The 22823-nt window shown below is 40.5% G+C and overlaps 1 protein-coding gene across 1 annotated transcript in view; it reads left to right on the forward strand.

Annotated features, from left to right (window-relative positions):
* Positions 1 to 22491, forward strand: part of CPN1 (carboxypeptidase N subunit 1) — a 34722-nt gene extending 12231 nt beyond the window's left edge. The window contains exons 3-9 of the mRNA XM_059899442.1: positions 3869 to 4024; positions 6500 to 6682; positions 7900 to 8011; positions 9639 to 9778; positions 11416 to 11515; positions 19200 to 19318; positions 22251 to 22491. Coding sequence (XP_059755425.1) covers positions 3869 to 4024; positions 6500 to 6682; positions 7900 to 8011; positions 9639 to 9778; positions 11416 to 11515; positions 19200 to 19318; positions 22251 to 22409 — 969 coding nt within the window. The 3' untranslated portion in view covers positions 22410 to 22491. The remainder of the gene's footprint in view (positions 1 to 3868; positions 4025 to 6499; positions 6683 to 7899; positions 8012 to 9638; positions 9779 to 11415; positions 11516 to 19199; positions 19319 to 22250) is intronic.
* The last annotated feature ends 332 nt before the right edge of the window (positions 22492 to 22823 follow it).

Below are 22823 nucleotides of genomic sequence, written 5' to 3' on the forward strand. Positions count from 1 at the left end.
GGCAAACACAAATTTGACCCTTGCAATCTTACAACCTCCTGCTGACATGACTCAACAAATGAAAAAAAAAAAAACTTTGTCCCCTCCCCCGCTGCCCCCAACTGGAAATCAGAGAGATGGACATGAACATGCCTCGAGACTTGAGTTTCCAAAAGAACAGGACAATTTGAGAGTGCTGTAGGGGTGAACCCAACCTGGCCACTTTCCTTCTAGTGGCCCTTCCCTGTATTGCAGTGGGGAGACTGGAGAAGCCCCTCAGACCTGCCCACATCTTTTGTGCAGTGAAGTGGGGGTGGGAGGAGGTGGAGAAAACCCCTGCCAAATCCTAGAGCTGTCTCTGGGGAGCCAGTCTCTGCTCACCTGCTACGTACTTGTTCAAAGGGAGCAGATCCTGAACCTGAACCCAAGAGAGGACCCATTGGGTTCTCAGATTCCCAGAGCTACGTGCCGTACCCAGAGGAAACCTGTCTGCATGGCTACACAGGGAAGACCTGCCTGGCCACCTAAATTTAAAGGCACCTGTAGGTAAGGTAGAATAATATGGCTCCACCTCCCAAAGATAGTCAAGTCCTAATCCCTGGAACCTGTGAATATGTAATGTTACATGGCAAAGGGAATTAAGGTTACAGACAAAATTAAAGTTGTTAATCAAGTGACCTTAAAATACCCTGGATTATTGGGTGGGCCCAGTGTAACCAATCACAAGGGTCCTTTAAATGTGGAAGAGGAAGGCAGAAGGTCACAGGCAAAGAGAGATTTGAAGATGTTCTAGGGAAACAGATTCCCCTAGAGACTTCAGAAGGAATACAGCCCTGCTGACACCTTTAGGTCTCGTGAGACCCATTTCAATCTTCTGACGTCCAAAACTGTGAGATCATAAGTTTGTGCAAGGTTAAGCCCTAAGGTTGTGGCAATTTGTTACAGCAGTAATAGGAAGCTAATAACTGAACCCTGTTTATGGGAACTTCTGTTAAAGGAAGTCCTTACTGCCAGCTTAACTAATGACCCGGTGTGAGTAGTAAGTCAGCTGATAGGTAAATTAGCATAACTGTTCATATGGACAGTTATGAGTTAACGCTGACATAAATCAGCAAGCAATGAAAACCCCTGGAAGCATAATGAAAATTATTATCTCATAGAAGTGAACAATCAAACTCCAAATAGAAAAATCTTATAAATGTTTTCCACTGGAACAGAATTGATGTAGGAGACTTAAGAGAATGTCAAAAAATATGTTTTCAATGAGATCTAAGAATAAAATGCGAGCACGATGCCACGAAAATAGAGAAATCTGAGAACAATAAAGAGTTCTTAGAAAAATACGAGAGTAGTAGTACATCTGTGAGTTTTTAGCCTCCTAGTCCATGCATTCACCCTACTTCCAGTAATGGCCACCAATTTGGGCTCTCCCCTCTCAGTCCACAGGGCTCCAGTGGACACTATTCTCCTTCTCCAAAGCCAAACAAAGCACCAAACAGAATTTCAGTTTTGCAAGAGCCTGTGAACTTATCTCTATTCTACTGCTTTATATATTTTAATTATTTATGTAAGTATCTATCTCCCCATATATACCATGAATTCCTGGAAAGCTAGCATAATGTCTCATGATCTCTTTCCCTAGTGTCTTTCAGGGGACTTTGAATAGAGATAGACCTAAATAGATATGGATTGATTAAATGGATGGATGAATGAATGAATACATGACCAAATAAACGATGAAATGTGAAGTGTGAGCAGAGAGGTTAAGGGATCCACGAAGTTGATATTGCTCAGAAAAAAGATAATCAAGGATCCTAAGTAAAAAAAAATAAAGGGGGGGATGGTTTCCACTTTGGAAAACAGTTTAGCAGTTTCTGAAAAACTTAAATATGGACTTACTTTATGATCCAGCAGTTCTACTACTAGATATTAGAAATGAAAACATGTGTCCACACACAGACTTATACACAAATGTTTGCAGCAGCATTATCCACAATAGCCAAAAAGTGGAAACAAACAAAATGTCCATGTACTGGGTTTAATAGTATACCCTCTGCCCCCTCCAATTCATGTCTACCTGGAACCTATGAATATGACCTTGTTTGGAAATAGGGTCTTTGCATATGTAATCAAGTTAAAGTGAAGTCATACTGGATTAGGGGACCTAAGTCAAATATAACCGGTGTCCTTATAAGAAGAGAGCAATTTGTACTCAGAGACACAGACATACAGGGGAGAAGACTATGTGAAGATAGAAGTAGAAATCGGAGTGAGGCATCTACAAGCTAAGGGACGCCAAGGACTGTCAGCAACCACCAGAAGCTAGAAGAGTCAAAGAAGGATCCTCCTCTAAAGCCTTTAGAGAGCATGACCCTGCTTGATTTCAGACTTCTAGCCTCCAGAACTGTGAGAGAATACATTTCTGATGTTATAAGCCACCTAGTTTGTGGTAATTTGTTACAGCAGTCCCAGGAAACAAATACAGTCTATTAACTGGTGAATGGATAAACACAATGTGATAAATCCATATAATGGAATTATTCAGAAATAAAAGGGAATGAAGTCCTGATACATGCTACAACATGCAGGAACCTCAAAAACATTTTGCCCAGTGAAAAAAGCCAAACATATAATATATGATCCCACTTACTGAAATGTCCAGAAAAGGCAAATCCATAGAGACAGAAAGTGATTACCTAGGGGTGGAGTAAAAATGAGGAGTGACTGTAAATGGGCATGAGGTTTCTTTTCAGGGTGATAGAAGTATTCTTAAATTGGGGTAAAAGTTGCACAATTCTGTAAGCATGCTAAAATTCTTTGAATTGTACACTTAAAATGGATGAATGTTGTGGTATGTAAGCTATATATATCAATAAAACCGTTTTTAAAGAATAGAGGTTCCCACCCTCCTACACTGTTGGTGGGAATGTAAACTGGTGCAGCCACTATGGAAAACAGTATGGAGGTTCCTTAAAAAACTAAAAATAGAGCCACCATATGATCCAACGATCCTACTCCTGGGCATATATCCGGAAAAGATGAAAACTCTAATTTGAAAAGATACATGCACCCAAGTGTTCATAGCAGCACTATTTACAATAGCCAAGACATGGAAACAACCGAAGTGCCCATTGACAGACAATTGGTTTAAGAAGTTGTGGTATAAATATCCAATGGAATATTCCTCAGCCATAAAAAAGAATGAAATATTGCCACTTGCAGGAACATGGATGGACCTAGAGATTATCATATTAAGTGAAGTAAGTCAGACAGAGAAAGAAAAATATTATAAGTGATAAGTGATATCACTAATATGTGGAATCTAAAATAATATACAAATGAATCTTTATATAAAACAGAAACAGACTCAGACATAGAAGACAAACTTATAGTTACCAAAGGGGAAAGGGATGGGGGAGGGATAAATTAGGAGTATGGGAGTAACAGATACAAACTACTATACATAAAATAGATAAGCAACAAGGATTTACTGTATAGCATGGGGAACTGTAGTCAATATCTTGTAATAACCTATAATGGAAAATAATCTGAAAAAAATACATATATAACTGAAAAAATTATACTTTCTCACTGCACATACCTCTGTCATTCTGATTAAATAGACATAAACAATTTTTTTAAAACAGGGGTTCCCATTATCCTGAAACACCCTCCTTTTGTTAGAGCTTCTCCTGGGATCTCTACCTCCAGCATGTGGTTTATAGGGAAACTTGAACCACGCCACTGGGACTTTGGATGAGTTAAAGAAGAAAATGCTACATCGTTTGATAGATCAAGCTAATGTGTAAAAAAAAAAACTATACAGTGTTCTTCAAATAGAGCATTCAGTCTGAAACCTTCATCTTTCATTTCTTCTTTTTCCCACTAGGACAGGGACATTTCTGGGTATCTGGTTGGCAGGAACAATGCAAACGGAGTGGACCTGAACCGCAACTTCCCTGATCTCAATACCTACATCTACTACAATGAGAAGAACGGAGGCCCCAACCACCACTTGCCCCTTCCAGACAACTGGAAAAATCAGGTATAAGACAAAATTTGCAAGCAGAAGCAGGTAAATCAGCATCTGGAATTTCTTCCCTGAATCTTCACATCAACTAAATATGCAATAATAAAGCATCAACCCAATTCTGTGCTAGTCTGTCCAGAGCAATGCTAACTGTAACGTATGCCTCTTCGTATTTCCTTCCTCCCTGAGCATAGAGCCCTTCACTGAGCACATGATATTTGATGTTAGTGGTGAGAGTGGCAAAGGAGGTGAAAGTGGTTTCATACCGCTGCACAGCACTTTATAATTCTATAGAATTCTTTCTCAGCTAGCGTTTCAGTTGATCATCGTAACACTCTGGTAAATGCATCAAGCAGTGTTATCCATCCCCGTTTTACAGATAACACTTATAGAAAAAATAATTTAAACTCACACAGCTAGTAATTGGTGGACTCAAGATTAAAACCCAGGTCTTCTGACTCCTCATCCAACATTCTTTCTACTGCACTGTACTGTCGACAGAGAACTGTAACATTCTAAAGAGAAATCTCTCTTGCATGTGATGAACTGTACGCTTATCAACAATTAGCTAGAGAAAGAGGTTAGGGAGTCTCACCCTCAGAAGAGAAGTTTTTCTTCTTCTCTTTCTGTATGACCCTTGACTACTTTACCATACTCTCATTTCCCTTGCTTTCTCAATCAGAGGATCCCATTTGATGCTCCCAGACCTCTTACCCCTTGGTAATGCGAATGGTTTCAGCCTGATGGTCATCCTGTTCCTGGGAATGACTCTTGTCATCCTTGGAGCATCACCACCACCCTGTTTCTTACACTGTGTGGGCTAGTTCTAAACATTCTCTGTGAATATCTAAACTTAGAGACTGGGGAGAGAAAATTAAAGCAAGTGGAAGGCTTTATATTGGGAGTTTCTAGATGGAATATTATCAGGTTTTTCCCCTTGGAATTGAAGCAAAAGTCATGCCGACATGTTTAGATTTTGGATAGCAGCTATGCTCTTGGCTCAAGCAAATAATACATCAAAAATAACTTTGCACTCATTGACATATCCAGCCAGAAGGATGTTCTGATTGATTAAACTTGTCTACATAAAATAAGGTAATTGAGCCAGTAACAATTAGACTCCCACTGGCTCCTCTGTCTGCATCTTAGAAGGAAAAAAGACAATGAGAAGTCCCTCTTGCTCTTGATGGGCCAGGAACAGTGAGAGGCTGGCCTCCTTCTGATGGATGGAGGGTTAGGACATGGAGAAAGGACTGCTTTAAAGAATCTGAGCCCTGGTCACAGAGCTGGACCGGTGCCTTTGGGATTATATCCATTCTGATTGGGTGAGACTCAACATTATTCATTCAGTCTCCCTTGGAATAGAAAAGATGGGGGCCTTCACAACTGACCCTTGGTCCAGGACAAGCCGTTAACACATTAACACCACATAACCTCTAAGCACATCCATCTTGAGGGGAGGAAAAACAGTGAAGACTGTAAATTATTTACTTACAAGTCCAGTAGATTCAAGGCTTTCTTTAGAATACTGTCACTCACTAGCAATATAATCTGCAATAGAAATCTGCAATAGAATGGGTGGAATCTCACTACTTAGCCAAGACTGGCCCATATTACAGTATGTCTAATTCATGAAATTTGGGTATGACCACAGGAGAACAGTCCACATGTCAACAACACAGCAGATGTGTTGGGGGAAGGAGGAGGTTGAAAACCATTGCTGTAAACCAGCAATTTTCAGATATATTTACTAGAACCCTAAATTTCTGCAGAGGAGCTCCAGAAGCTACTGGAACAGTGGGTAAATTGGAGGACCCTTTCTTTGTTGCCAGAGGAGGCCAAACTGGGACTCTGCGCTCTTCAATTCATGTTACCCCTCTTCAAACTGCTCTTTTTCTCCCTCTCTCTCTCTCTCTTTTTTTTTTTTTTGGATAGACTTCATTTTTGAGCAGTTTTACATTCACAGCAAAATTGAGTGGAAAGTACAGAATATTACCATATATTCCCTGCTTCCCATTATCAACATCTCCCACCAGAGTGGTACATTTATTACAGTGATGAACCTGCATTGACTTGTCATCATCACCCAAAAGTCCATAGTTTACATTAGGGTTCACTCTTCATGTTGTATATTCTGTGGGTTTTCACAAATGTATCATGACATGTATCTATTTTGCATCATGCACAATAGTTTCACTGCCCTAGATGACCTCTTTTCAGCTATTGAATACTGGGTTTCCATATGAGATTTCATTTTAAACAAGTGTTCCATTCACTTAATTTGTTAAACTATCACGCAAAAGATCAAAATTTCCCCATCTGCACTTCTCATATCTGGCAGGATTCTCTTTGCTTTATTCAGACATGCCATCCTCTCAGGCCACTTCCTGTCAGACATGCCATCCTCTCAGGCCACAACCCGACAAACTCATGTAAACAGCCATCTGGCTTCAGTTGCAGCTTCACCGCCAAGCTCTCATCTCTCCTCAGGTGGAACCTGAGACCCAGGCAGTGATCCAGTGGATCCGCTCCTTCAACTTTGTCCTTTCAGCCAATCTCCATGGAGGAGCAGTGGTGGCCAATTACCCATATGACAAGTCCCTTGAGCGCCGGGTCCGAGGTTTCCGCCGCACTGCCAATACCCCCACGCCTGATGACACACTTTTCCAGAAGGTATGCAGTATGGCTGCCTGTCCAGCCAGAGGAACTTGGGGCTTAGGAGAGTGACTGAGGTCAAATCAGTAACACAGGACCCGGTTAGGAATGAATGAACAGAAAATGATTGAAAACACCTCCTGCTCGTTAAGAGCTTACAATCTAGTATATTAAATTTTGTTTTGAATGATAAGGCATAAATTCATGAAAAAGTAAATAAATAGGAGAGCTTTTTACAGTACAGTTACCAAAATGTAAAAAACTACTTAAGCTAATGACAAGCAAGAAATATGCCAAAAGCCTAATAGTGCTGGTGGTAAGCTAGAGCATTAAATGTGAATTTGGGGGCTCTAATTTACGGTTTTATGGTAATATGGCTATATTAATGAAAAATAGACCATGCACGTGAAAAAGGTTTACATAATAGTTCAAAACAGCAATAGAATAAAATTAACAGATTAGTTATTTTATAGTTAATATTATTAATAATATATAATTAATATAATGATAATATTACTTAGTATCTCAATTTTTTTCTTTTTTGGGGCTGTACCTCGTGGCTTGCAGGATCTTAGTTCCCCGACCAGGGACCGAACCTGGGCCCCAGCATTGAAAGTGTGGAGTCCTAACCACTGGACCGCCAGGGAATTCCCCTATAATGATAACATTATTAATTCAACAGTTAATGAATTACATAGAGAATAACACTAGTTGTTGCTTTGCAAAGCAAGTATATTATTCCATTTTCTTCTCTAGTAATCTCATTTTGTCCGCTGTTATAAAATAGTAATGAAAGAGAATTATAGAGATTTTGAATATATTCCTCTCTTTCCAACACACATCTCTCACCCCCAATACATAATTCTTTTTGTCACGAAGGCCTATCTTTCTTGCTTCTTGATTTCTCTTATAAAACTCGGCTGGAAAATGAGGTACACCTCATTGAGGTACACCTAGAAGAGAGCTTATACATTATCGAGTGCTACCCCTCACTTTGCACTTGAAGAAATTTAGGCCCAGTATAGTGGGAAAATCAGAAGATAGGTCTCCTAACTCTAGTCCACTCCACGCACACACACCCCATCTCTCTATTCCTTCTAGTATTTTCTTTCGCTAAAGCAAATAATCAGTTGTTACACCTAGTGGGTTTCTTGGCCTCACCCTGCTTCTGAGTATGAGCATTGCCATATGAGTTGGGGATACTCAAGGTCATTTTCCACCTGCTTTACCTGTAGCTGGCCAAGGTCTACTCCTATGCACATGGATGGATGCACCAAGGTTGGAACTGTGGGGATTACTTCCCAGATGGCATCACCAATGGGGCTTCCTGGTATTCTCTCAGCAAGGGTAAGAAGAGTGCTAGGCACAAGAGTGCTGTAAGCTGAAGTAGAATGGGGTTCGTTTCTCCTTTTAAATTATCATTCTTTTTCACAGGGAAATGACAGGAATGATATTTTGCACTCAAGTAGAGATCTGAAAAATGGGAAGTCTTAAGTTGGCATTTAACATCATCTTGTGATTCTTAAAATGGAGGTCGGGACACCTTGTGGTCCTTTAAAACTGGTGGTTTACATAGTGGATTAGGGCATAGGAAGGGAATAATGCAGTCAAGTGGTTAAGAGCGTGGGTTCTAAGGGTACACTGGGCCGAAACCAGGCTTACCCATTCACCATTTATGTGGCTTCAGGCTAATTACTTAACTTCTCTGTGCTTCAGTTTCCTCATCTGTACTTTAAGAATAACACTACTTGCATTGTAATTTTGATGTAAGTATTAAATAATGCACATAGAGGATTTGGAAATGCCTGGTTTATAGATGTTAAGGTTTTTCCGTAGTAGCATGAGGTATGCCGCACGTAGCAAAGAAGGAGAGATGCTGGCCCGGACACAAACAGTTCCTCTGATATGTGCTCTCTGTACCTTGCCTACCCATCTCCCATCAGAAGGGGTTTGCTGTGGACATTGGCCATTGATAACTTAGCAGAAACCTCCAGCAAGAGGCTTCTCTCTCTATTCCCTGGGCTTTTCCCATCACTGAGGGTCAAGATAGAACCTCTGTTCACAGACCTTCAGTAGATAGGGAACCTAAGGTTAGGGAGGAGGCTGAAGCAGGAAGCCAGGTTCTCTTAGGAATCATGTTGCAGCAGCTGTCTTTCCCCATCTTGTCACATCTGACCTGTCAGAGCCCAGGTAGCAGAAAACTCACTGGAGAGGGCTGAGCTGATGGCTGGTCCTATGGAGAGTGGGCAGGAGGAAGGTTAGGGAGTCATCATGTACTGGGAAGGCGGTAGACTTATCGTGGCCAAAAACTGACTTGAACCCAAGGCAAGATTTTTTTTTTTTCAAAGACAGATATATATTTATTACCTTTTGTCACGGAAAGTTTAAAAATCACTGAACAAATACGATAATTTTTTAAAAAAACACCTTACCTTTAATATTCATGTGGAACATCAAGTAGCATCATGTATTACTGGAAGTTTATAAGACTAGATAACAGATTTAAGAATCATCTTCCTTGTCACTTTACTACATCTACCAATATCTACCAATAGTTTACTGTTAACTTAAGCCAAGGCAAGAAGATTGAACTTTACTTTCTTTAGTTTGCATTAGGAAAGCAATAAGTACCCCCTCCCAAATTTAAAATATAAAATATACTTTTTCAAATTATACTTGTTCCTCCCTTTCCCTTCCCATCCTCTGGGAAAGCATGACCCACTGCCTCCCCTGAGAATCATTACCCTAAATTAAAGGAGTGCAATTCCAAGATCATGAAGTTTGTATCAAAATGATAGTATGGTCTCTAGACCAGCATCATCAGCGTCACCTGGAAACTTGTTAGAAATGTAAATGTTCACTGAATACATACTGAATCAGAACCCTGGGGTTAAGCCCCAGCAATCTGTATTTGGCATGGGGTGTTGGGTGGGAACCTGGTTGTACAAATCTGCCACCGCCCTCTTTCCCTTAGGAATGCAAGACTTTAATTACCTCCATACCAACTGTTTTGAGATCACGCTGGAACTGAGTTGTGACAAGTTTCCGCGGCAAGAGGAATTACAGCGCGAGTGGCTGGGTAATCGGGAAGCCCTAATTCAATTCTTGGAACAGGTAAATCCCATTCTTTAACATTCCTGGTTACAGAAAGGGAAGTGTTTTCTGATGGTAGGCAAGGTGTTTTGTGTGACTCAGGTCTGACTTTTGCTCTGACTCATTACAATAGATCTCAGCTTCTCTACCAGTGAAATTAATTCATTCAACATTGTTGAGCACAACTATCTGTCAGAGACTGTACTATATGGTCGGGATTAAGAGTAAACAAACAGGGCATCCCTGGTGGCGCAGTGGTTAAGAATCCGCCTGACAATGAAGGGGACACGGGTTCGAGCCCTGGTCCAGGAAGATCCCACATGCTGGGGAGCAACTAAGCCTGTACGCCACAGCTACTGAGCCTGCGCTCTAGAGCCCATGAGCCACAGCTACTGAGCTCGAGTGCTACAACTACTGAAGCCTGCACGCCTAGAGCCTGTGCTCCACAACAAGAGAAACCACCACAATGAGAAGCCCGCTCACCGCAACAAAGAGTAGCCCCCACTCACCGCAACTAGAGAAAGCCCGCGCACAGCAACGAAGACCCAACGCAGCCAAAAATAAAAACAAATAAATAAATAAATTTTAAAAAGAAGAGTAAACAAACAACAAATATCTCTGTATATATTGCAGCTTATATTCTAGTGAGGAGAGACAGACAATAAAGAAGAAATAAAATAAATTTTATAACATGTTAAATGCAAAATGCTTTCAAGAAGGCCTTACAGAGAAAGTGACATTTAAACAGACTTAAAGGAGGTAAGGGAGTAAACCACAAAGATATCTAGGGGAAAAGGGGCTCCCTGATGAAGTCACAATTGCAAGTGCAAGGCCAACAGCAAGTAGATGAAAAGATGCTCAAAATCATGAGGGAAATGTAAATCAAACCCACAGTGAAATACCACCTCACACTCATTAGGATGGCTGCTATACAAAAACAAATTTACAAACAATGACAGAAAATAGCAAGTGTTGGCAAGGATGTGGAGAAATTGGAACCCTGGTGCAGTGTTGGTGGGAATGTAAAATGGTATCGCCACTATGAAAAACAGTGTGGTGGTTCCTGAAAAAATTAAAAATAGAGCTGCCATATGATCCTGCAAAACCGCTTCTGGGTATATATTCAGAAGAACTGAAAGCAGGATCTCAAAGAGATGTTTGTATATGCGTGTTCATAGCAGCATTGTTCACAGTAGCCAAAAGGTGAAAGCAACCCAAGTGTCCATTGATGGATGAAGGGGTAAACAAAATGTGGTATAGATACACAATGGGCATACAGCCTTAAAAAAGAAGGAAATTCTGTCATATGTTACAACATGGATGAACCTTGAGGACATTATGCTAGGTGAAATAAGCCAGTCCCCAAAAAAACAAATATGGTATAATTTTACTTATATGAGATATCAAGAGTAGTCAAATTCATAGAGATAGAAAGTAGATTAGTGACATGATTTGACTTAGATTTTAACAGGATCACTCTGACTGCTCTATTGAGATTATTGGGGATCGGGGTGAGACCAGAGAGACCAGTCAAGGGTCTATCACCATAATCTTTGTGACGATCAAGTGCAGAAACACATGGGAAAGGGCTTCGTGGACTCTCAAACACCACACAAAGGTTTTATGAGCATAACTATACACTATAAACTTTCCTACAGGTACACCAAGGCATCAAGGGAATGGTGCGGGATGAGAATTATAATAATCTTGTGGACGCTGTCATTTCTGTCAGTGGGATTAAACATGATGTCACTTCAGGTAGGTGGCCACTGCTTAGTGGGGTGAGAAGGAAGCTTTCACTCCCTCACCACCTTCAGCATAATCAGGAGGCCAGTTTGTAAGCCAGTGAGACCAGCAGGGACATCAAGGACACTGGGGGTGGTGGATTGGAGGAAGGAAGGATAACAGGATTGAGGACAGGAATTAAGAGGCAAGGCCCAGGAAGATGTAAATGTAACAGCTCTCTCAGCATTTAGGAGTCACTGCCTCATACAACTTTGTTAGGGGTGTTTCCTGGGTTTGAGGTTATTAATAGCTCACATACTGGTGTGGAATGGGCTAGAAAAAAAAAAAGACTGTAAAACTGATGTTTAGTCTTGTCCCTGAGCCAGGCATTTCGCTACACCTCCGTTCAGGGAAAAGTTAGTAAAAGGCATTCCATAGGCTCGCTGCAGGGCAAGATTGATGGTGGGGGCAGATCTCAAAGCCAACTTGGAACCTTCTAGAATGGTACAGAATATCTCACGGCACAATGGTGTTGCCAACTGCCCCAGCCCAATTTGATCAGGTTTGGGGTTGTTTGTTTGGTTTTTAATGTAGAGCAGTAGCTGCCAGTGGTTAGGGGCAGGTGAGATTTGCCTTCCTCCCCCAGCCTTGATACCAGCATGCTCAGCCACATTTCACCATGCAGGCTGTACCAAGCAGGCATCTTACAGCTCAGACAGTCTGTTTAAACTAGATGAATCTCAGCTTTAAGGAGATAACTTATATTCTTTAAGGTGATCCCAACACGTCTTACATGAACAGTTCATTCAAGGCAAAGGCAACAACATTCTAAAGGTAGAATTCTGTAGCCCCAGAGTCAAGCATCAGACACCAGAATCCTCCAGCTCAGTGACTGGAGCCAGGACTGTACAGGGAACCAAGCTTTGGAATCTGTAAGAGCTTCAGGGCCTGCTAGATTCTTTCTTTCTTTCTTTCTTTCTTTCTTTCTTTCTTTCTTTCTTTCTTTCTTTCTTTCTTTCTTTCTTTCTTATTACTATTATTATTTTTTGGCTGTGTTGGGTCTTCCTTGCTGTGCGCAGGCTTTCTCTAGTTGTGGCGAGCAGTGGCTACTCTTCGTTGCAGTGCGTGAGCTTCTCATTGCGGTGGCTTCTCTTTGTTGCGGAGCGCAGGCTCCAGGCATGTGGGCTGCAGTAGTTCTGGCACACGGGCTCAGTAGTTGTGGCTTGCGAGGTTAGTTGCTCCACGGCATGTGGGATCTTCCTGGACCAGGACTCAAACCCGTGTCACCTGCATTGGCAGGCAGGTTCTTAACCACTGTGCTAACAGGGAAGTCCCATAGATTCTTTTTTTTTTGAATTTAATTTTATTTCTTTTTTTATACAGCAGGTTCTTATTAGTTATCTATTTTATACATATTAGTGTATACATGTCAATCCCAATCGCCCAATTCATCCCACCCCCCAACCCCCACCCCCCGCCGCTTTCCCCCCTTGGTGTGCATACGTTTGTTCTCTACATCTGTGTCTCAATTTCTGCCCTGCAAACTGGTTCATCTGTACAATTTTTCTAGGTTCCACATATATGCGTTAATATACGATATTTGTTTTACTCTTTCTGACGTACTTCACTCTGTATGACAGTCTCTAGATCCATCCACGTCTCAACAAATGACTCAATTTCGTTCCTTTTTATGGCTGAGTAATATTCCATTGTATATATGTACCACATCTTCTTTATTCATTCATCTATCGATGGGCATTTAGGTTGCTTCCATGACCTGGCTATTGTAAATGGTGCTGCAATGAACATTGGGGTGCATGTGTCTTTTTGAATTATGGTTTCCTCGGGGTATATGCCCAGGAGTGGGATTGCTGGATCATATGGTAATTCTATTTTTAGTTTTTTAAGGAACCTCCATACTGTTCTCCATAGTGGCTGTATCAATTTACATTCCCACCAACAGTGCAAGAGGGTTCCCTTTTCTCCACACCCTCTCCAGCATTTGTTGTTTGTAGATTTTCTGATGATGCCCATTCTAACTGGTGTGAGGTGATACCTCATTGTAGTTTTGATTTGCATTTCTCCAATAATTAGTGATGTTGAGCGGCTTTTCATGTGCTTCTTGGCCATCTGGATGTCTTCTTTGGAGAAATGTCTATTTAGGTCTTCTGCCCATTTTTGGATTGGGTTGTTTGTTTTTTTACTATTGAGCTGCATGAGCTGTTTATATACTTTGGAGATTAATCCTTTGTCCGTTGATTCGTTTGCAAATATTTTCTCCCATTCCGAGGGTTGTCTTTTCGTCTTGTTTATGGTTTCCTTTGCTGTGCGAAAGCTTTGAAGTTTCATTAGGTCCCATTTGTTTATTTTTGTTTTTATTTCCATTACTCTAGGAGGTGGATCAAAAAAAGATCTTGCTGTGATTTATGTCAAAGAGTGTTCTTCCTATATTTTCCTCTAAGAGTTTTATAGTGTCTGGCCTTACATTTAGGTCTCTAATCCATTTTGAGTTTATTTTTGTGTATGGTGTTACGGAGTATTCTAATTTCATTCTTTTACATGTAGCTGTCCAGTTTTCCCAGCACCACTTATTGAAGAGATGGTCTTTTCTCCACTGTATATCCTTGCCTCCTTTGTCATAGATTAGTTGACCATAGGTGCATGGATTTATCTCTGGGCTTTCTATCTTGTTCCATTGATCTGTATTTCTGTTTTTGTGCCAGTACCATATTGTCTTGATTACTGTAGCTTTGAAGTATAGTCTGAAGTCAGGGAGTCTGATTCCTCCAGCTCCGTTTTTTTCCCTCAAGACTGCTTTGGCTATTCGGGGTCTTTTGTGTCTCCATACAAATTTTAAGATGATTTGTTCTAGTTCCATAAAAAATGCCATTGGTAATTTGATAGGGATTGCATTGAATCTGTAGATTGCTTTGAGTAGTATAGTCATTTTCACAATATTGATTCTTCCAATCCAAGAACATGGTATATCTCTCCACCTGTTGGTATCATCTTTAATTTCTTTCATCAGTGTCTTATAGTTTTATGCATACAGGTCTTTTGTCTCCCTAGGTAGGTTTATTCCTAGGTATTTTATTCTTTTTGTTGCAATGGTAAATGGGAGTGTTCCTATAATTTCTCTTTCAGATTTTTCATCATTAGTGTATAGGAATGCAAGAGATTTCTGTGCATTAATTTTGTATCCTGCAACTTTACTAAAGTCATTGATTAGCTCTAGTAGTTTTCTGGTGGCATCTTTAGGATTCTCTATGTATAGTATCATGTCATCTGCAAACAGTGACAGTTTTACTTCTTCTTTTCCAATTTGTATTCCTTTAATTTCTTTTTCTTCTCTGATTGCTGTGGCTAGGACTTCCAAAACTATGTTGAAAAATAGTGGTGAGAGTGGACATCCTTGTCTTGTTCCTGATCTTAGAGGAAATGCTTTCAGTTTTTCACCATTGAGAATGATGTTTTTTGTGGGTTTGTCATATATGGCCTTTACTATGTTGAGGTAAGTTCCCTCTATGCCCACTTTCTAGAGAGTTTTTATCATAAATGGGTGTTGAATTTTGTCAAAAGCTTTTTCTGCATCTATTGACATGATCATATGGTTTTTCTTCTTCAATTTGTTAATATGGTGTATCATATTGATTGATTTGCATATATTGAAGAATCCTTGCATCCCTGGGATAAATCCCTCTTGATCATGGTGTATGATCCTTTTAATGTGTTGTTGGATTCTGTTTGCTAGTATTTTGTTGAGGATTTTTGCATCTATATTCATCAGTGATATTGGTCTGTAATTTTCTTGTTTTGGAGTATCTTTGTCTGGTTTTGGTATCGGGGTGATGGTGGCCTCATAGAATGAGTTTGGGAGTGTTCCTTCCTCTGCAATTTTTTGAAAGAGTTTGAGAAGGATGGGTGTTAGCTCTTCTCTAAATGTTGGATAGAATTCACCTGTGAAGCCATCTGGTCCTGGACTTTTGTTTGTTGCAAGATTTTTAATCACAGTTTTGATTTCACTGCTTGTGATTGATTTGTTCATATTTTCTATTTCTTCCTGGTTCAGTCTTGGAAGGTTATACCTTTCTAAGAATTTGTCCCTTTCTTCCAGGTTGTCTATTTTATTGGCATAGAGTTGCTTGTAGTAGTCTCTTAGGATGCTTTGTATTTCTGCGGTGTCTGTTGTAACTTCTCCTTTTTCATTTCTAATTTTATTGATTTGAGTCCTCTCCCTCTTCTTCTTGTTGAATCTGGCTAATGGTTTATCAATTTTGTTTATCTTCTCAGACAACCAGCTTTTAGTTTTATTGATCTTTGCTATTGTTTTCTTAGTTTCTATTTCATTTATTTCTGCTCTGATCTTTATGATTTCTTTCCTTCTGCTAACTTTGGGTTTCGTTTGTTCTTCTTTCTCTAGTTCCTTTAGGTGTAAGGTTAGATTGCTTATTTGAGATTTTTCTTGTTTCTTGAGGTAGGCTTGTATAGCTATAAACTTCCCTCTTAGAACTGCTTTTGCTGCATCCCATAGGTTTTGGATCGTTGTGTTTTCATTGTCATTTGTCTCTAGGTATTTTTTGATTTCCTCTTTGGTTTCTTCAGTGATCTCTTGGTTATTTAGTAATGTCTTGTTTAGCCTCCATGTGTTTGTGTTTTTTATGTTTCTTTCCCTATAATTCATTTCTAATCTCATAGCGTTGTGGTCAGAAAAGATGCTTGATATAATTTCAATTTTCTTAAATTTACTGAGGCTTGATTTGTGACCCAAGACGTGATCTATCCTGGAGAATGTTCCATGCACACTTGAGAGGAAAGTGTAATCTGCTGTTTTTGGATGGAATGTCCTATAAATATCAATTAAATCTATCTGGTCTATTGTGTCATTTAAAGCTTCTGTTTCCTTATTTATTTTCATTTTGGATGATCTGTGCATTGGTGTAAGTGAGGTGTTAAAGTCCCCCACTATTATTGTGTTACTGTCGATTTCCTCTTTTAGAGCTGTTAGCAGTTGCCTTATGTATTGAGGTGCTCCTATGTTGGGTGCATATATATTTATAATTGTTATATCTTCTTTTTGGATTGATGCCTTGATCATTATGTAGTGTCCTTCCTTGTCTCTTGTAACATTCTTTATTTTAAAATCTATTTTATCTGATATGAGTATAGTTACTCCAGCTTTCTTTTGATTTCCATTTGCATGGAATATCTTTTTCTATCCCCTCGCTTTCAGTCTTTATGTGTCCCTAGGTCTGAAGTGGGTCTCTTGTAGACAGCATATATATGGGTCTTGGTTTTGTATCCATTCAGCGAGCATGTGTCTTTTGGTTGGAGCATTTAATCCATTCACATTTAAGGTAATTATCGATATGTATGTTCCTATGACCATTTTCTTAATTGTTTTGGGTTTGTTTTTGTAGGTCCTTTTCTTCTCTTGTTTTTCCCAGTTAGAGAAGTTCCTTTAGCATTTGTTGTAGAGCTGGTTTGGAGGTGCTGAATTCTCTTAGCTTTTGCTTGTCTGTAAAGCTTTTGATTTCTCCATTGAATCTGAATGAGATCCTTGCTGGGTAGAGTAATCTTAGTTGTAGGTTCTTCCCTTTCATCACTTTAAGTATATCATGCCACTCCCTTCTGGCTTGTAGAGTTTCTGCTGAGAAATCAGCTGTTAACCTTATGGGAATTCCCTTGTATGTTATTTGTCGTTTTTCCCTTGTTGCTTTCAATAATTTTTCTTTGTCTTTAACTTTTGCCAGTTTGATTACTATGTGTCTCAGCATGTTTCTCCTTGGGTTTATCCTGTATGGGACTCTCTGCGCTTCCTGGATTTGGGTGGCTATTTCCTTTCCCATGTTAGGGAAGTTTTCGACTATAATCTCTTCAAATATTTTCTCGGTCCTTTCTCTCTCTCTTCTCCTTCTGGGACCCCTATAATGAGAATGTTGTTGCGTTTAATGTTGTCCCAGAGGTCTCTTAGGCTGTCTTCATTTCTTTTCATTCTTTTTTCTTTATTCTGTTCCACAGCAGTGAATTCCACCATTTTGTCTTCCATGTCACTTATCTGTTCTTCTGCCTCAGTTATCCTGCTATTGATTCCTTCTAGTGTAGTTTTCATTTCAATTATTGTATTGTTCATCTCTGTTTGTTTGTTCTTTAATTCTTCTAGGTCTTTGTTAAACATCTCTTGCATCTTCTCGATCTTTGCCTCCATTCTTTTCCCGAGGTCCTGGATCATCTTCACTATCAATATTCTGAATTCTTTTTCTGGAAGGTTGCCTATCTCCACTTCACTTCGTTGTTTTTCTGGGGTTTTATCTTGTTCCTTCATCTGGTACATAGCTCTCTGCCTTTTCATCTTGTCTATCTTTCTGTGAATGTGGTTTTTGTTCCACAGGCTGCAGGATTGTAGTTCTTCTTGCTTCTGCTGTCTGCCCTCTGACCCCCCCCATAGATTCTTATACCCTGTTCATGCAAGGGTGGGGAATGTCTCATTCTAGCCAATCAACATACATTGAATACCACCAATTTCACCAATAAGAGTCCACTTCCAACACCCATTTTGCTAAATTGACAAATTACTCATTTCAGTAACAGAAAACCTCATTGCTAACATTCATTATGCTACTTAGCAAAGCATCTAGTGTTGCTAAGAAATAAAGATAGCTGAAGCCCTTGCAACAGCTGCATCTGGAATTGGGCCTTTCTGGTACAATGCAATGCTAGCTAACCACTCTGGGGTGTGAGCCCCTAATTAAAGAAAATGACAGCCCCCAGTGTATAACAAAGTATCCAACATATGCATTAAAACACACTGCTTTTGCTAAAGAATTTTACAGTAAATTACATTTAATAGGGGGCAGAGAAGAGACTTACTCATTATTTATCTGTCTCATTCTTAATTGCATTTATTTCAGTTATTCATTGCTGTACAATTAAAAGAAATTTTAAAGGCACAGTCATAATTTATTCTAAAGAGATATAAAGTCATTAGCCAAAATGCTACATCTCTGCCATGAGAAACAGGCTTTCTTTTCCATTTTATTTTCCCCTTTTGATGGTGGTGGAAGAAATATTAGAAATAGGGTTCTCAAACTCAGATCTTTAGTGGAGCACCCCCACTCAATACAAGATTACACACATACAACACCGCTGACAGCTGGTTGTCCAGACCATGTCCATTGGTGCGGGTTGTGCACTGCACAACTGTGTAGCTTTTCAAGAGCCCCTCATTCAGTCTCTGCTCACAATTTCATAAAGCAGTCCATTTCTTTTCTGGTAGCTCATATTTTGTCAAAAAAGTTTTTGCTTCCGTCCCCATTATTTCTTTAAGTAGATGTCATTTCTTCACAATGACTTTTCAGACATTGAAACAGAGATTTCATGTTAGTCTCTTTACCAGGCAAAACATTCATAAATCTTTCGGCCTTTCTCCTAGTAACCCTTTACTGGACATGAGTTTGTTTTAAAATACAGGGTCTAAAATTAAACACAGTACTCTCAGTGCAGAGCACAGTGAAACTTCTGCTTCCCAGGAGCTGAGGCCCATGCTCTTACAACGTTATGACAACCTATGATTGTTTTAGATCTTTACCAGTTTCATCATGCTATTAAGAAAAATCAAGCTTGTGGTCAGCTAAAACCCTCAGATCATTTTTTCATATCAAGGCCTCACCTGGGGCAGATTTCTCATCAGCAGGCTGAGTTATATCCTTGTGACTTTTAGGTGACCATGGAGATTACTTCCGGCTGCTGCTTCCAGGTACCTACACTGTCACTGCCACAGCACCCAAGTTTGACCCAGAGACAGTGAGTGTGACCGTGGGTCCTGGGGAACCCAAACTGGTGAGTTAGGCTGACCTTTACAGAGCACCACAAAGATCACTTATGCAGAGTTACAAATAATCGATTGTACAGTTCTAATCTTTGCCAAGCTTCCCTCTTTCACCATCTAAAAAAAAAATTCATTGCTCTCATATGCTAATTTTTCTTCTGTCATTCTCCTATTACAACCTTACCCACTTCTTTTTGGTTTTTCCTTTTCGTTCTGTTTAACATAGCATAATGATTAAAACACTACCTGATTCTAAATCCAGCTCATTTGTCCACAGATCTTGGACAAGCTACCTGATCGCTCTCACTCTGTTTCTTCCTCTGTAAATTGGTAATAATAGTGCCTCCTTCACAAGAGGTTGAAATGAGAAAGTGCATGTAAAGCCTTTAGTACAGTGACTTACACGTAGAAAGTGCTCAACAAATGTTAGTTCGTAAATCCCAGAGACCTTGCGCAGATACACAGGCTTACGTTCTTCTGCACCGTCAGCAAGGACTACCACCAGATGACACTCTGCCCCCTTCTGGTGCCCATGTGCCCGGGCAGCCTTGCTTTCCACTCACCTCAGCAAAGAGCCAGCTGCTCTCCAATATTCAGCTCTCCAAAAGGCTTTCTCTTATAGATAGGATGAGAAGCAAAGAACTTTTTTGATCTACAGACTGGACCTTTTTAGCTTTGGTCGTATTAGATCGTGATCTCAGAGGTAAAGAGGCTCAAAGATCATGGACACTAATCCTCTGGTTTCTCAAATAAGGAAAAGGTAATGATGCCATCCTGGTTAATGAGCCTCTATGGACCTTTTTCTCATGTCAGGTCTTCCCTCCTCAGTCTGTCCTGTTCCTTCTCTATACATCCCAAGAGCTTAGCAGACCCTCCCTCCCCTTTCCCTGTTAACTCAGTGCAGTCAAGTATCTTGCCTTTTCAAATAGTTATATGTACTATTCATTGAACAGCCACTATGTGTCAGACATTATCTGAGAGCTTTCCAGAATTATCTCATTTAACCTTCATAACAACCCTGTAAGGTAGATCTACATATCCCCATTTGTGGCTGAGGAAAGTGAAGCTTAGAGAACATAAGTAACTTGTCCAGTACCACACAGTGAGTAAGTGGGAGCCATGATTCCAGCCTCTGTGGGGCTTTCAGGACTGCCTTCTTAGCCAGTCTGTTACAGGGGCTCGTTCTAAGCTCACAACCTATGTTCGTAACCCCTTATTTTAACACAAGGATCAAGGTCAAGAGCTCCTTAAATCCTTTGAAAATTCCTCTGAAATTTCTAGACAGTTCCCCCTTTCCCCTCCACTCCCATCTCCTGCAGGATATAAACGACTTCTACTTGCAGATGCAGGAAGCAAAGAGTAACTCTTCCCTGGCAGCCAGTTACCTGGTCCCAATTTCCCTACCAATGCATCCTCTTTCCCTTTTTTCTTGTTATCCCCCTGCTCCTCATCTACCCTAAAATCAAATGACTGTTACGCAGCTGCTTACAGAAGTCTTGCACTACATGCAAGTCTGTTCAATTACAAATTCAAACAAGGACAAATCCTCTTAAGTAACAAATTCTGCTTCAAAAGATCTCATCTCCTTTGTCATATAGCCTTTAAATTAATTAACATAACCCATCATTGTATCAAATATAACTCAGAGGCGGGAAAATCTGTCTTTTGGATACAATTCTCAGATACAGTCACAACTAAGAATACTTTTATTGATCCCAGCTGAGTCTTTTCCCATTCTAAAGCAGAGATCCATTTGGTTGAAGGAAGAGAAAAGAAAAAAGATCATTTACTAGAGGGTTTTCGTGCTGCAATTAAAACGCTTTAAAGTATCTCCGAGAGTCCAGTGTTTTCCCCTTGGCTTTCCCCACTGCCTTCCAGATGTCCCGCTCCTTTAATTTCCTCTGTCCTCCCCTCATTTTGTTGTCTCTCTCTCTCTCTCTCTCTCTCTCTCTCTCTCTCTCTCTCTCTCTCTCTCACTCTCTCACTCTTTCTCTCTCTCTCTCTCTCTCTCTCTTTCTTTCCTTCGTTTCCTTGATCCTTATACTACTATATAGGAAATAGTACTGCTACAGTGCAATTGGCTCTGATTTCTCCCGCTTTGGGAGAGCTAGCAGAAAAGCTGGCTGTGGTCTGTTGTGAAAGGGGCAAGAAATAACCCCGTGAAGAGGTCTGTCTGTCACATGTTTTCCAACTCCCGGTGGCTTCAGCAGCTCACACTGTTCCCGGGGCCTGAAAGCCAAGGATGCCTCTGGGGAGTGTGGTCAGAACACTGCGCCACGCCCTCGCCTCTTCCTTCCTGGGGCAGCCCTGTGGCTTCTGCACAGCCGGCACATCCCACACTTGTCGGCCAGAAGCATCTTTACCTCTGTGTGCATGGCCAGAAGGGAAGTTTCAGCGTACTGCTGGAAACAGTACATTAATGCACATGGACACTGGGAGTTTAAGAATCCATACTAACAATCTATATCATCTCTACTATCTCTATTTCCAAACAATTATGACAGAAAGATTAGTTCTGAAGGTCTGAGGCATTCTTTGGCATTCCTGAGCACAACGCGTATGAGTCACAGAGTCAGCATAAAGGGGATTATTGTGGCACCATCCATCTTAGTTCTTGCGCTGAACAACAGTATCGGTAAAATCATGGTTTGAGGTGTAGATATAATTTTTTCTATTACAAATAAATAAATGTATATTAAGTTCATGTCGATATACCCTATGTATCACCAGTGATTATGTGCCACTTTGAGGGGAGTATTAGCCAAGCCTGTATGACACCATCAATGCTGTTCTGGGTGGTTGCTGTGATATTCTCCTTGGTCCCTTGTCCTCAGAACCCAGAACCATGGTAAAACAAGGTCCAAACTGGTCTTCGCCAATTTCAATCCTAGGAAATGGAAAACTGATTCCTGTGCTCGCCTAGCTTCTTTTTCTTTTTTCCAGGTTAATTTCCAACTCAAGAGAAGCACCTCTCCAGCAGCCCCTAAGAGGAGAGGCCCCAACTCAGGGCATAGAGGCAGAGTCTTACCAAAGAAAGTGCAGCCCCGGGCAGCTAGGAAAAAAGAAATGATGATGAAACAGTCCCAGAGAGTCCCTGCCTGAAATCCACAGTGCCCGGGGCAACAGTTTAGAAAGGCTTTGTTCCCGCTCTCACACCAGATGAAGCATTCTTTCTATTTTATTATCTGAGACATATTTAAATATAAACACATTCAGAACAATTCAGAATGGTCTCCATCTGTTCCAGGGGTAAACCCTCTGATGCAGCAGTAGATACATGCAGTGGTGTTCAGTAAGATTTTCCGATTCTGAGGGTATGGTTTAGGTCCAGAAGGCTCTACGCTAGTCTATGCTGTGTCCAGAGGCTGGTTCTGGCTGGTTAGTCACTATCTCTAGAGTCTAGCAGAGAGCCTGCCACACAGTAAATACCCAGTGAAGGTTTCTGGATGAATGGTTGAAAGGCTGAAATGACCCATCATTACATAGCAAGACCAGGTGACCAATTCTTCTGAAATC

The sequence above is a fragment of the Balaenoptera ricei genome, chromosome 16 (assembly GCF_028023285.1).
Source record: "Balaenoptera ricei isolate mBalRic1 chromosome 16, mBalRic1.hap2, whole genome shotgun sequence".
NCBI classification, from domain to species: Eukaryota; Metazoa; Chordata; class Mammalia; order Artiodactyla; family Balaenopteridae; genus Balaenoptera; species Balaenoptera ricei.